Source organism: Gobius niger (genome assembly GCF_951799975.1).
Source record: "Gobius niger genome assembly, chromosome: 15".
Classification (NCBI taxonomy): domain Eukaryota; kingdom Metazoa; phylum Chordata; class Actinopteri; order Gobiiformes; family Gobiidae; genus Gobius; species Gobius niger.
This window is the reverse complement of record NC_136866.1, coordinates 25108207-25123613: the sequence shown is the minus strand read 5'-3', so window position 1 is coordinate 25123613 and position 15407 is coordinate 25108207. Positions and strand designations below refer to the sequence as shown.

General features: G+C 42.1%; 1 protein-coding gene and 1 long non-coding RNA gene across 5 annotated transcripts in view; one reads left to right on the top strand and one right to left on the bottom strand.

The window, feature by feature from the left end:
* LOC306975364 overlaps positions 1-15407 on the bottom strand; it is a 712990-nt gene that overhangs the window by 362674 nt on the left and 334909 nt on the right. The gene's annotated exons all lie outside the window — the stretch shown is intronic.
* Positions 1-15407, top strand: part of LOC306975210 (MAM domain-containing glycosylphosphatidylinositol anchor protein 2) — a 489592-nt gene that overhangs the window by 221664 nt on the left and 252521 nt on the right. For 2 of the 4 annotated variants that reach the window (XM_079572669.1, XM_079572671.1), the window contains exons 4-6: positions 230-426; positions 13654-13786; positions 13919-14188. In XM_079572669.1, the coding sequence (XP_079428795.1) occupies positions 230-426; positions 13654-13786; positions 13919-14188 (600 nt within the window). Of the gene's footprint in view, positions 1-229; positions 427-13650; positions 13787-13918; positions 14189-15407 lie in introns of all 4 variants that reach the window. The other 2 variants (XM_079572670.1, XM_079572668.1) reach the window with 1 other exon arrangement.

Below are 15407 nucleotides of genomic sequence, written 5' to 3'. Positions count from 1 at the left end.
AAAAAAAAAAAAAACGACTTTGCCTACCACTGATATAGGGAATAGTGCGGACATTCAGACTCTTTTTTTATAAGAGTAATGTTTCTGTTTCCATCCCTGTTCAACATTAGTCAGATAGTCGGGACATCATGTTAACACACGGTCTCGGTGTTCCTCCTAATGACTGACCCTCGGCGTTATCGATCCGCGGACACATGTTAATCGACGTCTTCTCTCTCTGCTCCCCCAGACCTGGACGACCCGATAGTGACCGTGCACCAGAGCATCGGAGAGGCCAAGGAGCAGTTCTACTACGAGCGGACGGTGTTCCTGCGCTGCGTGGCCAACTCCAACCCCCCGGTGCGCTACAGCTGGCACCGCGGCCGCGAGGTGCTCACCCAGGGCTCGGACAAAGGCGTGGAGATCTACGAGCCCTTCTTCACACAGGTAACTCAACTCTGTAGGAGCACAAGCACAATTACTACACAGTTACTACAGCGGGGTCTGGAAATAGCCATTGACCGTTTATGTTATGTTATTAAGCAGTTTGTATTCATTGAAACATGGGATTCAATGCAGACTTTTTAGCAACAGAACATTAAGGCGAGACACTGCAGGTGAATAGGGGGAAAACATACATTTAGAGATACCAATATGCACTTTATGCATACAAAATGGCCAAAATAGTTTACATATGCCAGCCAGCGTCTTTCTACCCTCCAACCCAGTTACACCATGATCCCGCCCCCTACATTGTTCTAACCCTAGCCAAATCACTTTTCCTAACCCTAACCTTAATCCATTTCACGAAACATTTGTAAATCTACATTAAGGTTAAAGGAATAGGCCACCGTTTTTACATACTGAGATATGTTCTTACCTTAGCTTTGACGAGTTCTTTAGGACCTGTCTGGTCTTCCCCCGTGCCTTCAGTCACGTAAACACAGCGCAGACGGCGTTAGCATTTAGCCTCTCCCCCTCTCCACTGTAGCTCCCAAAACTGGTCAAGATAGAAGCTACCAAGCTCTTCCACGTTTTCCCTATTTAAATATGGTTACGTGAAGTGTAACACTACAAAGTATAATTACACAAAATTAAACAATGTGGATTTTCTAAGCGGATAAAAGGGGGAACTATAATGTGAGGCGTCGTAATACCAGGAGTAGTTTGGCATCCGCACAGTGAAGATTACTGCGCAGTAAAGTGAAGATTACTGCGCGGATTTCGAACTACTCCTGGTATTATTACGCCTTACAATATAGTTCCCCCTTTTATCCGCTTAGAAAATCCACATTGTTTAATTTTGTGTAATTATACTTTGTAGTGTAACACTTCATGTAACCATATTTAAATAGGGAAAACGTGGAAGAGCTTGGTAGTAAAATTCTCAAACACTGTCCATGTGTGAAAAAGCTATGTTTTCACTTGCTGTGTATCGTCTTAATTTATGTAAATTGAGTGTCAATAGAAATATCGGAAAACTGGTCTGACAATTTTCTAAAGCCACTGTGCCCATATCCATTTATAAAATCCAATCCATTTTTATTTCTATACCACATTGTCTCAAACTAAACTTTCCCAAGTGCTGCACATAAATAGTAGAATAGACATTTCTTCAACGAGTCAACAGTCAATGAAATCAGTTAAAGGACTCTGTAAGTGTAAGCAATGTGTCCAATGAAAGCCTATGAAAAAAACAATAATTAGCTTGATGTTTTTTGTCTCTTCAGCTTCAATAGTGTTTGCGTCAGCAGCAAAAGAAACTAGGATTAAAACTGTGAATCAAACAAAATCCTGTTGTGTTTCTGACGAGGGGAACATTGTTATAACATGAAATTAAGCGTGAGTCTAATACCATATGCAATGTTTAATAATGAGCCAGTGCGTACTTTGCTCCGGTACTTTCTCATTGAGTAAGACTTGCCATGTGTGACAGCCACACTGCGGATTGTCACTTCTCGGGTGCGTTCTCACGTCGAGATGAGCAATCGGCGCCACTTAATTAAAGCTGCTGAACAAACAAGTCGTAAAGAAACGTCACTCGCTGTGACATCCTGCCATAATATTTCTGTTTTTTTTTCTGTTTTTGTGGCACTGTTTTGGGATTTAATGACGGCTCCATAAGTTCACTGTCACAATATTCTGCAGAAAAACAAAACAAACATTTTGAACTGAAAAAGGTTGCGTTCATGTGATGCTATAACAGACTGAAGAGTAGAGGACAGGGAGAAATCTACTGTAAGATTTGCTGTTGTCAACTCAACTGAGCCATTTCTATGTAATAAATACTAAAGAAATACTGAAAGAATAATAAATCCTTTCCGTAGTCCCTCTGGGGGTAATACAAGTGTTAATGGGATGATTGGGGGGTCTTTTTTTTATCTCCCCCTGGTGTCTCTGTCCAGAAAACCATGCTTGCAACTTTCCCTGCTCTGACCCGGAGGTGCAATACACACTAATAGAATCACGAAGAAGAAGCTAACAGGCTAACGGGCAAAGCTAGCTGTGGGCTAGCGCCACTTAAACAGTAATTACAGCCAAGTTTGAGTGAAAAAAATTATCTCCATTGTGTAATTGGATGTACAATATCCCTCTGTCCCTTTGTCTTTTCTGTCAGTGTAGTATTTACTCTCACGGAGAGTTAATGAGTAAAAAACCATAACATGCTAAGACACCTGCAGTTCTGTAGGGTCTGGCAACACTCCATTGCGCGCTTTCAAAGGAAGTGACGCAGCGATATGGAGCCTAGTACCGACCAATCAGAGCAGCTCCCTGAACGGGCGTTACGTTGTTGCGCCTTTGTTTTGTAGTTTTTCAACACAAGCAACCACTTCACGTAATACTCCGGTATGCTTGTATTCTTAAGTTTTTCTGACATAAACGACAGAAGTCATTTACTGAACTCCATGTGGCGGGAGCGCCATGTCCGAATGACTTGTCCAACTTTCTTGTCGCTGTTTCTGTTGTCACATCCGCTATGTTCTCATTGGCTGCTATGCGCTTCGGTTGTCCCACATTAGTCCCGCCTCAAGCAGTAGCTTTTCTACGACAGGGTCGTAGAAATGCCCTAAGTTGTGGGCCGGACTGAGTCATCGTATTTTGCCCAGGTCTGGTGTGGATGTATGCAGGGGAAACTCGGAAAATTAGGCTTGAGCTGTGAAACTGATATATGATATAGACTCATTACATGCAAAGATATGTCAAGCCTTTGTTTGTTATAATTTTGATTATTATGGCTCAGCTTGTAAAAAACCCAAATTAAAATCTCATAAAATTAGAATATTTAGAAAATAGACTGTAAACCATAATCATCAAAATCATAACAAACAAAGGCTTGACATATCTCACTTTGCATGTAATGAGTCTATGCCCTATATTAGGTTCACATTTTGAGTTGAATTACAGAAATAAATGCACTTTTGAACGATATTAACATGTTCCGACTTTCACCTTTACAAACCACATCAGTCTCTGTATCTCACGGTCGGTAACTTGATTTCCTCCTCATTGGTGTTTCTTTGTAAATCGCTCTCTCGCTCTTGTATCGCGCCGTTCTTCTGTCTCCATCGCGGTCCAATTCCACAGACAAATCGCTTTCAACTCCGCTGGTCACGGCGACTCACTCAATCAGGCCTTTGTTGAGTGTGATGGATTCTTCACGAGAACAAAACGCTGCAATTTGCAAGGCATTGTCGAAAGAATCGGTCCAAATTCACGGAAATTTGGGAAACGGTTTGGTTAATTTCTCCTACAATTTGACGACAAAATCTCCGATGAAGGGCATGAATGTGGGAAGCACTGTTTGTGAAAGTAATACTAAAATATGAAATGATGACAAAAACAGGTCTTAGCTTTTAAATGAGGCGATACTCTGGCCTATAGGCTGTTAACGTTTAGATTTGGGTAAAGCTGACCTGGAGAAAATGCGCTCAGTTAACCTCTTTATCCCCACCTGAGCCAGTTTGGTATTACCCAGTTTGGCATTACCCAAATCTAAAAGCTTCTTCAACAAAGCTTCAAAACAGCGACAGAAACGATGATGAAAAACTAACAAAAAAGTGGGGAAAAAAAGCAACAAAAGAGCGACAAAAACATGCTTAAAAAGTGATGATAAAGCAACAAAAAAAAGAGCCGCGAAGAAGCAACAAAAGAACAACAAGAAACTGCCGGAAAAGCAACAATAACACAGTTAAAAACACAGCTAAGAAGTGACAAGAAATTGACAAAAAAGCAGGGGGAAAAAACATGAAGAAAGCAGCAAAAAACTACAAAAACAAGACAAAAAAACAAACAAAAAACAGACAACAAAGAGACAAAAACACGAAAAAAAAAGCTTAAAAAATGTGAGATAAACAATGCAACAAAAAAGTCACGATCAGTTTTGTTACGCCTCACGCTGGCTGTAAGCTCCAGTCGAGAAGCTTTTAGATTTGGGTAAAGCTGAACTGGAGAAAGGGGGTAATTGGTTAATTCTTACAGAGATATTGTTTCAAATTATAAAACATAAAAAATAAGCACCCACAATAGTGTTTTAAGTCTAGTTTTAAAGGGACTAGATTCAAGTTGGCCATTTTATACTCACGACTGCCACCTCAGGTCTTCCGTGTAACTGCAGCTTCTATATTAAAGCAGTACTAAGTAACTCTTGCCCCTAGAGGCCATAAGCGCAACTGCAGGTGTCGTAGCAAGTTACGATTCTTTTAACTTATTAATTGTCTTGGAGAGTAAATACTACACTGACAGAAAAGACAAAGGGACAGAGGGATATTGTACATCCAATTACACAATGGAAATTTTTTTTTCACTCAAACTTGGCTGTAAATACTGTTTAAGTGATGCTAGCCTGCAGTTAGCTTTGCCCGTTAGCCTGTTAGCTTCTTCTTCGTGATTCTATTAGTGTGTATTGCACCTCCGGGTCAGAGCAGGGAAAGTTGCAAGCATGGTTTTCTGGCCAGAGACTCCAGGGGGAGATGAAAGACCCTCCAATTATCCCATAAACACTTGTATTACCCCCACAGCGACTACGGAAAGGATTTATTAAGGTAAACACGTTACTTAGTACTGCTTTAAGCTCGTGCATGACGGCACTTCGGACCCAAAGTAACAACTTTTTCAGTGACAGCGCAGGATTTTAGAGGCAGGTCTGGGCTCATTCTACACATTAGGACATGGCTGGAACATGTAGGGGGAGGAAAATACATATTTTTTAAAAACATTTTTAACTCTGTATAGTCCCTTTAAGCCCCATATGCATGATATTTCCACTGTAAAAAAAATATGACATCTTTCGAATGGTCATAAAGTCAAAATGGTGCCCATAAAATGACAAAGCCATAAATGATGATCTATCCAGACGTTGTGGCTTTGGATAATAGAAATGGCACTCAAATAAATGATCAGCGTAAACATAATTTCTTATAATAAAGTCAACATAGTGCAGACAAATCAAAGCATTTTTAATCCTAACATTCTACATTCTACATTCAGTTCATGCATTTTGCCCAATTTCCCGTTTCTCAGCGCCTGTCTCTCCCGCTCCCTGCCTCTGCCCTCAATTAAAGCCTTAATTTGGTCTGAAAATGCGAGCACAACCCGAGCCCCCAGATTAGCTCCCTCTTTGTCCAACCCCGTATAAATCCTGGCTAAACTCCTGGTAATGTGCTCGTATAAAGAGGCTAATAACATCATTTCCCGACACTCTTTCCGAACCGGCCTCCGTCTGCTCAAAGCCAACCCAAATCAAGGCTCACGGGTCAAGCGAGGGACTCTCTCCTCTCGCCTCCGGAGTCAGATTTGGGTGTTTGAGCTTTCGGTGACAGCGAAACTGAAAAGATTAAGAAAATAATTCACTGCGCTGAATGGAAAGAACTAAATTCAGTAAGTCAGTGGTGATGATTCTACACCTCACTGCAAGGAAAAGTCACGTTTAATTTAAATGGAAGGTAAAATCAGAAGGTTGTGGGTTCAAATCCCAGCTCCTGCAAAAGCACACTTGGGCAAGACACTTCATCCTACTGCCTCCAGTGTCTGCGTACATTGGTGCATGAATGAGAGCGTGAATGGGGGACTGGTCCCTGACTGTAAAGTGCTTTGGGCCTGATAAAGGTATGAAAGCGCTTTATAAGTTGAGTCCATTTACCATATTTATGTTTATATACATTTGATGAGTAACCAGGGTTTGTAGGTTGCAGTAAGACAATGCATTTATAATTTGAACACAAAGGGACTGATCAGACACAATAGGAAACTTTTCCGCAAAATTTTGTTCAAAACTGGCATGAAATTGATTGAAAACCTGCAACTAAACGCAACTATATTGTATGTAACAGCTGTTAAGTATCATTTAATGTTTCGCTCACAAGGACCACAACCTCAGATACGATGTACACAAACGTTTATTGATAAACATGTGATAAATGACGTTCTGGGGCTTCGAAAAGCGGAAGAAAATTAGTAAAAGGGAGGGAGGGTGGGGCCGGAAACCCCCGAACGAGAGGACGAGGTTAGTAGACGGGGGGCTTAAATGGGCTGGCGGCCGGAAGAGGCATATGGGAGGTGTAGTCCTGCTCTCGAACCTCAGATAAATATAAATACTTATCTCCATTTGTACATTGCACGATCCTTCAATGACTTTTAATGCCCCGCAGAAACTCTGGCAATTTGATTTTGTAAAGATCTCCTGGAGCGCCATCCGCTGGCCACCAGGTGACAATGTCCCATTTCACATGTGGCCATACCGCCTTTGCTCTGCCCAATCCCGTCAGACCTTGGAAGCTGAGACTGAGTGAGTGAGTGGTTGGTGGTGGTCGGAGGGGTCGATGGCGAAGACAGGTTGCCTCGCTTCCGTCAGTCTACCCCAGGGCAGCTGTGGCTACAATTTATAGCTTACCACCACCGAGTATGGAGTGAACGAATAGTGCAATGTAAAGCGTCTTTGAGTGCCCAGAAAAGGGCTATATAAAACCGATGCATTATTATTACAGATAACACCATCCTAACAAAAGGCAATTTCTCGGTGATGACATTTAAAACTCTGAAAATGTAGAAAGCACTCTCGGGTTCTACACAGCAAAATCCAGGAAATGCAGACTGTAGTGCTTTTTGTGGTGGAATAAGAAGTTTTTTTTGGCAAGGGAACAACGTTATAACATGGTTAGGAGATGTTAGGAGAAAATTGGTATGCCTCCCCTTTATAATTTAAATCATTTAATGAATCAGCTAAATGTCAAAAAATGTTGGTTGAAATTGAGTGTGTTGAACTTAAATATTTTAAATTTTCATTAGTCGACTCAACTTAAAAAAATTAGGTTGGATGTGTCTACTGAACCTCTTACTTATGAATAGGGTATGACTTTGAAATTTACACTTTACACTCAAAAATGATGTTGTAACCGAGTTGTCACAAAGGTTTTGAGTTGTGAGAGAAGTGAGAGAAGTTTATTGGATATAGTGTAACACAAATGTAGGGGGTGTTCACATAACAAATACACTCTATAATTGACAAAACAAAGTACATTTTGTGTTTAAAGATAATCCTGGCTATTTATAAGTAGCTTTCTAAAGTTTCGTATTGTATGAACGTAGCGTTACGAATCTAAACTTGTCCAAATCGATTATTGAAGCTTCTCAACAGGCTCTTGCTCTTTTCAGCTCATGCCCCCTCTCTCACTCTCCATCAAATATTGGCTCAATTGTGGAGGAGATGCAGAGGTGGTATTTGGAGAACTGTTTCTTATATAATTAGGTCAAACCTGGAGGTGGGCTCTTATCGTCTGAACCGTGTCCTTTTCGCCGTCTGTCTTGTGCAGCCCGTCATTTTAACTGCAAAGTGCCTATTATCTCCGGCAGAGAAGAGCACATTCACTTTCCCTCGTGGGGCACCTTTATTGTCACAGATATGTTTGGACTCTAATAGCATCATAGCGTTGTTCTTTTGGCATCAACTATCACTATTAAACATCGCATTACGAGATATTTGAATGTTTGTTGTGGCTATTTTGAAACAGCTTGGTTTACGGGGCGAGGTATGTGAATATCGGCCCGACCTACTTTTAGTTTTGCGCAGCTCTTTTGGGAGAAGAAAGGACTTGGAGCCTATATTTTGTAATGAAGTCGCACTGCGGGACTGGAGCTTGGTTTATTCTTCTTATGTGGTAGCTCTTCTTTCCATCAGGTGCCAAAATGTGTGCCTTGAATGTCAATAAAAGGCATTAAAATGGATGGAATCTGGCATTAAATCATTTTTTTTTGTAAAACAGTGTCATTCCGCAAGTATTTTTGCGGCATAGGTTTGTTGAAAGCAGAGAAAGTATGATCCCAACACTTTCAAATTCAGTTTTGGCTGAAATGGTACACAAATTCCCTATAATTCCTCTGTTTCGCTTTGCAACATAAAAAATATAGTATATGGGCATTAGAATTACATTAAAAAGCCATGAATGTATGTATGAGCAGTAAAGCCTTCATGTCTGTGTTGTTTACAGTCACATGTATCGCCCTGTATTGCCTATTTGTCCATGAGAGAGAAATGACCCTCACACATCACCAGGGAAGCGTACACGTGTGTGTGATGGCGCATTGATGGGGCTCTGATCGAAATAACATAATTAAACAGCTGGTAGTTGGAGTGATTGGTAGCAGTGTGAACATGAGCTGAACTAACTGTAAGGAAAATCCAGCTGAAACTGGAGCACTCAGGTCGGTTCACAAATCCTCCATCTCAGGAGGGCTTTGGATCTCATTCGACTCTTTGGGATCTCCTTGGTGTCCGACAGGTCTTGGAGACATTGCAGGGACATCTCACAAATTGAGGAAAGCAAATCGTATTCGCGACACAACTGCTTGAGATTGCGGAGAGCTCTCGGAGACCATGAAGAGACCTCTCGGAGACCATTCGAAGACCTCTCGGAGACCATGCAGAGACCTCTCGTACACCATTGGAAGGCCTCTCGAAGACCATGCAAAGACCTCACGGAAATCATACAAAGACCTCTCGGAGACCATTTGAAGACCTCTCAGAGACCATTTGAAGACCTCTCGGAGACCATGCAAAGACCTCTCGGAGACCATGCAAAGACCTCTTGGAAATCATTTGAAGACCTCTCGGAGACCATTTGAAGACCTCTCGGAGACCATTCGAAGACCTCTCGGAGGCCATGCAAAGACCTCTCGGAGATCATGCAAAGACCTCTTGGAGACCATGCAAAGACCTATCGGAGATTATGCAAAGGACTCTTGGAGACCATGCAAAGACCTCTCAGAGACCATTCAAAGACCTCTCGGAGATCATGCAAAGACCTCTCGGAGATCATTCAAAGACCTCTCTGAGGCCTCTCGGAGATCATGCAAAGACCTGTCGGAGACCATTCGAAGACCTCTTGGAGACCTTTCAAAGACCTCTTGGAGACCATTCAAAGACCTTTCGGAGACCATGCAAGACCTCTCAGAGATCATGCAAAGACCTCTCAGAGACCATGCAAAGACTTATCGACCCTCGGAGACCATGCGGAGATCACATGGAAGCTTTTTCAAGTCACCATGCAGTGTCCCAGAGATTGAACATGTTCATTTTCTCTGAGATGACCTGGTGACTCACCTTAACTCCAGGGGACATCTCCACAGGACCAGTGGCAATTCGAGTCTCCAACTAGTATCCAGGCCAGGAAATGTTTGAGAGTTGGATGGTACACTTCTTCACTCACACCATCGTTGTGTCCCTAAATGTTAGCACCGACTGGGCTAAACCTACGTGACTTGAGTCAGTAAAACCCAATCTATAAAAAACCTACCTTTGGCTCAATATCATTTATCTTGTCTGTTGGCTGCAGACTTTTTACTTTCTCCTCAGATGACTTTCCTTAATACGCGTGAGCTTTTAATGACCGCACAGAGTTACCTTAATCAGTTCCCATAATGATTCCTTTGTTCCAAACTTAAAGCGCTTTCTAAAAATACTCCCTAATTTCTTTTCCGTTTTACAGAAAGCAATAGGTCCTGCTTGCGATGCTGCGGCGTAGTTACTGTAAGTGTCTCCATCTCTTCGTCAATATGACCATCCACTCCGCTTTCCAATCCACCTTAATGCGTTTTCCTTTCGAATTTTCCATATAGATTTTCTTGCCTGCTGTGAGTGAAGCTCGGTTTTTGAATAGCGCAAGCATCATCTTCCCCAAAGCAGAGAATGTAAAGAGAAATGGATGTGGCTCAGAATCTGAAATGAACACAGTTGTTGTGACAAGCTGACTTTTTATTGGCTTCTAAAAGTTCTAAAATATTGTCAAAACCTCACACAGCGGGCCAGTTTTACTCTGGCAATGAGGCGATATTTTGTTGAAAGAGTTTGGTTCCCAGTTCTCTTATCTTCTGGAGCGGGTTTCCTCAGATTTTTCTTCCATTCAATCTAAAACATGTATTCCCAGATCATTATTTGGATGTGACTGGATCCACAAACCTGCCACATTCATCTTCCTTTCATCTGACCGACATCAAGCACGTCATTTTGAATAGTGCCTCCGCTTTTGCACACTTTATGAGTCAGTCATTGGACCTTCGTTCAAATGCGCTGAAAGAGAAGACGTTGAACTTTGTGACTACTTTTGTTTCATGTGGATAGGTCCAGGCATTAAAGAGTTATTAGCCATAAACCACGCCCACAATTTTGCATTTCAATACATACACTACATTCACTCTAGGGTAGGGTGACCAGATTTTCCAACATATAAACTGGAACACAGTTCAGGGAATCTAATCTGTCTTTTCCCACGATGAATGGTAAAACTGTTAACGACTTATGAATTGAGATGTTATTGGTTTATACCTGGTAATTGATATTCACATGGACCAATAACATACAATTTCAAGTGAAGTGTGTTATTTCGGGGACTACATTGGCCAAAACCGGGACAACTGGGACATATTATGAGTAAAACTGGGACAAATCAATGGTTTTGGAGAAAACTATTGGAGCATGAGACAAAGGACTCAAAACTGAGTCTGTCCCGTGTAAACTGGGACATCTGGTCACCCTACTCTATGGTGTTTGAATGATATGGTGTCTTATGAACGCAACTGACTAAGGTAATGTCTGCTGACTGAAGAGACAACTTGGCAGAAAAAAATATATTAATCTGTAATTACCAGAGCTATCCAACGATTAGAATTTGCATGACTACCCATACTTAAAGGCGCAATATGCAACTTTTTATGTGGAAAAAAAGTATATTGTGTGCATATTTGACCTTGTAGTGACCCAGCGGCTGTATGAGTTTTCAGCATGGTGCCTTTACTTTCCATCACAGGGGTCTCTAGGACGCTCCAGGATCAATTGTTTGCAAGGTTTTCACTGCTTACGGAGTCTCTCACCAGAAAACCTACACAACAATTGATCCTGGAGCGTTGTACAGACCACCGTGATCGAAAGTAAAGGCGCCATGCTGCCCACTCATACAGCTGCTGGGTAGATAGATAGATAGATGGATGGATGGATGGATGGGATCTGATATTTGTTTGTCAGCAGCTCCGTATCAACACAAAGACATACATATAACACATTTCATAAAGACAGGAACAACAATTGTCTGCTCGCCATGACACTTTGATTTTATGAGTTAAGTTTTAGGCTGAACTGATGAGCAAAGGAGTTCCTCAATCTGACCTTACTAAAGCGTGGCACACAGTACCGCCGCCCTAATGGTAACGGCACATATTCAGACTCCCGGACATAGCCCTGGGGTCAGATGTTATGTTCTCAGCCAGCCTCAATGTCAATGACTGCACGATAATTCTGACAAATGAAAAGCCATCTCCATTTTGACCCCGATCTCCACCATCACACTTTGGCCCGTATCTCAGTCTTAAACGATGGACTCCAGACATTTTAGGACACCGCGCGAGCACCAGCCCGTCTCCTGCTGGGTAGTCATCCTGATCAAAGGCAGAACCCTCATAATATCAAGCGCCTGGGCGGAGTGAGAGGCTGACTGGCGCGGCTGCTCAGCGCGATAGTCGTTCCCTTTCTTAAAACTCGTCCCCTACTGCGCACAGCCAATACCCCGCTCCCCCGAAATCCCCTCTCTGACAAAAAATAATGACACTTTAATTTCCGTGGATGTTCCGGCAAAGGGCTTTCAGAGTCATATTCGGGCTATTTTTACGGAGCCTCCAGCCTCATTAAAACATCATGCATATTCATCCCGCCGACCTTTCCTTTCGAAATGCTTGGCCTTTTTCTCACAGCCCCTTCTCTGCCGTCTCCTCCGCAAAAAACTGAGCCGCTACATGATTTAAAATGATTCCGATGCTGGATGATATCTTACTGTTAGAATGGTTTTGAAATTCATATGCTGTATGCTATTAAACTGTAGGATAAGACTTCTTTAGACAAGACATGAGCAAAATCAGCTTCTTCAGCTTTAAACCGTGTTATAATGCTGTCCCCTCCTCAAAGACAGACCTGGTTTTCACTACATTCCCGCAGTTTTGAGTAATCCTCGGGTTGATCTTGTTTATTTTAGCTTCTCCACACTTATAAGGAAAGACAGGGACTTCAGTTTGAAACTTTTGCTGTTTCAAATATGGGGGGGGGGAATGCCCAAAATTTCCCATATTTTTGGCACAAAATCAGAATCATGTATCGAGAATTTATGGTTTTATTTTGTTGACATATTAGTTACAAAGACTTTTTGAGAGGGGACTTTTCAATATCTAAATAAGCTGTTTATAAGTGGAAAAAATGTACAAAACAAAACAAAACAAAACTCAATGCACCAGGCTAGCAATTTGATATTAAAAAATTCCCTCTGAAAAAATCTTAAAAATAGTGTTCAGTCCCAGGCTAGAAAGTTTGAAGTATGTATAAGCTATTTCTGTAGAGATATTTTTACCAATGTGAAAAAATGCATTTTGAGAAAATAGCTCTTGAAATTACAATTACCCAAATAAATCTAGAGAGAAATATTCAATAAGTGCAATCATTTAAAGGGATTAGATACAAGTTGGCCATTTTATACTCACTACTGCCACCTCAGGTCATACATGTAACTGCACCTTACACATAATACAATATACTACATAATTTTAACATTTTTAAACTCTGTATAGTCCGTTTAACCAATTTGGCCTAAAACCTGATTTTTTTTTTTGCCTGTAGTGTCTCCCCTTAAAGCCCATAATCCAACATTATATCAGTTCTGTGCTGTCCTGCCCTCAAAGTAAGTTCATCAGGCCGTGCTGAATCTGTTTGTCATGCTACAATGATACAGAAAGTTAGTTATTTCTCCAGCTGCCATTAGGAGGAGCCCCGGGCAATGTCTTCACCAGATCTTCATTGTGGCAGAGACATAGGAGACAAGGAGACAGCTCCTACGTACTGTACGTCGGCTTCAGCTCTCCGAATAAACAATGTGCTAGAATGTAAACTCAACCATGCGTCTCAAGTGTCGAAAAGTAGGCCATAGCAATGTACAACTCAAAATAGAATAGTTTTTAAAGGTTAAAAGTCCTAGAAGAGGGATCCATAAAAGGAAAAGGTCACTTGAGTGCATTTTTCAGGTCAAGTCAATGCTAGAATCTCCATAAAGAATGTATTCTGTCGATCCTTTTGGCACATATTTTGCATAAAGATGTTGTTCTGGCGCACATTTTTTCATACGGGTGTTGGTTTGCTCTGAGCTGCAGGGGGAGACGAAGATCCTGAAGCTGAAGAACCTGCGGCCTCAGGACTACGCCAACTACAGCTGCATCGCCTCGGTGAGAAACGTGTGCGGCATCCCCGACCGGAGCGTCATCTTCAGACTCACCAACAAGACAGGTGAGGATCCACAGGAGGATACTTTTAGAATACTATGCCTAAGAGTAGAAAGATGCCCAGAACTTTGGCTATATCTCTGCCCCGTCTATGAGACCTGTCAAACTGTCCATCATCTGCCAATCTTCTCTGCAGCCTCTCCGTCTATTAAGCTGCTGGTGGAGGACCCCATCGTGGTGAACCCAGGACAGACAGTTTCGCTGGTGTGCATCACGACGGGGGGAGAGCCGCCCCCCCTCCTCACCTGGATCACCACCAACGACAGCCTGCCCCAGCGGAGCCAGGTCAAAGGGGGCACCTTGACCCTGCCCGCCATCAGCTCCGAGGAGGCCGGCGTCTACAGCTGCGTGGCCAGCAACAACGTGGGCAACCCGGCCAAGAAGTCCACCACCATCGTAGTCAGATGTGAGTATTGTTTCAAATTATTCCTGCTCTAAATGTGTTTATTTAATGAGTTGAAAAGGAAGCTGAGGTCTGGACTCTCAGAATACATTTCTAAGTGTTCCTCACTTTTACCTTTGACGACTCTCCGCATACAGTGTGTGTAGAGCAGTAGTTTCACGAGGGATCATTTCTCTCTGTCATTTTGACTGACAGGGTCGTGAGAAATGTATATTATATTCAGCAGTTCACACGGTGCGTCTTTGAAGCCTGCACACTCGCAGTATCCGTGTCCTCCTTACCTCCTCCTCTTTCTGTCGCTTTGGGATTCATCCATGTCAACGTGTCTCCGCTCTAATGTTGAAAAACATTGCAGCAGCGAAATGCAAAGCGAAACCACGTGGCGGTTCACAGTGATGTAGCTGTCCTTTAGAGAGAGCCCAGAGGTCGTGCTCAGAGACAGAGTAGTGCTGCGTTTGGACTTTAATTACAGCTTGATTTTAAATCCATCAAAATGATGGACGGCCTTCAAAATTTTCTATCAAAGCTAAAAAATATCTGGTGTCGAGTGCTACAGGTTTAATAACTGACAGACTCAAACTTTCTGCAGCCTTATAAAGCTTTACAGCGTGTTGCAGCGATCACAGTTCACGTTTTGTGCGTCAGAATACCCCAGTCACACTGTAATCAGGACTTCATTTCCATCCTTTAAAGGGGCTAGATGCAAGTTAGCCATTTTATGCTCACTACTGCCACCTCAGGTCATACGTGTAACTGCAGCTTCTATATTAAGCTCGTGCATGACGGCACTTCGGACCCAAATTAACACCTTTTTGAGTGACAGTGCAGGATTTTAGAGGCAGTTGTGGTGAACAGGTCTGAGCTCATTCTACACCTTAGGGCATTGTTGGAACATGTAGGGGGAGGAACATTTTTTTTAATTTTAACATTTTTAAACTCTGTTTAGTCCCTTTAAACTAGGGCAGGGCGATTTGGCCTAAAATCTCTATCACGATATAAAAAAGAATTATCTTGAACGATATATTTGACGATATAACTGACAATAGACAAATTGTTTCAAAATCCCAGCCTTACGCCTATTGGGAAGATTAATTTAGTTTTCACTTTCACTTTCACTTTTTACGGCATACTTATTTCCTCGCAAATATGATCTACTCAAGCAGTTCATTTCATTTGACTTTTTAAGCACCTACAGTCAGTGTTTATGCTGCTCTGATGGAGC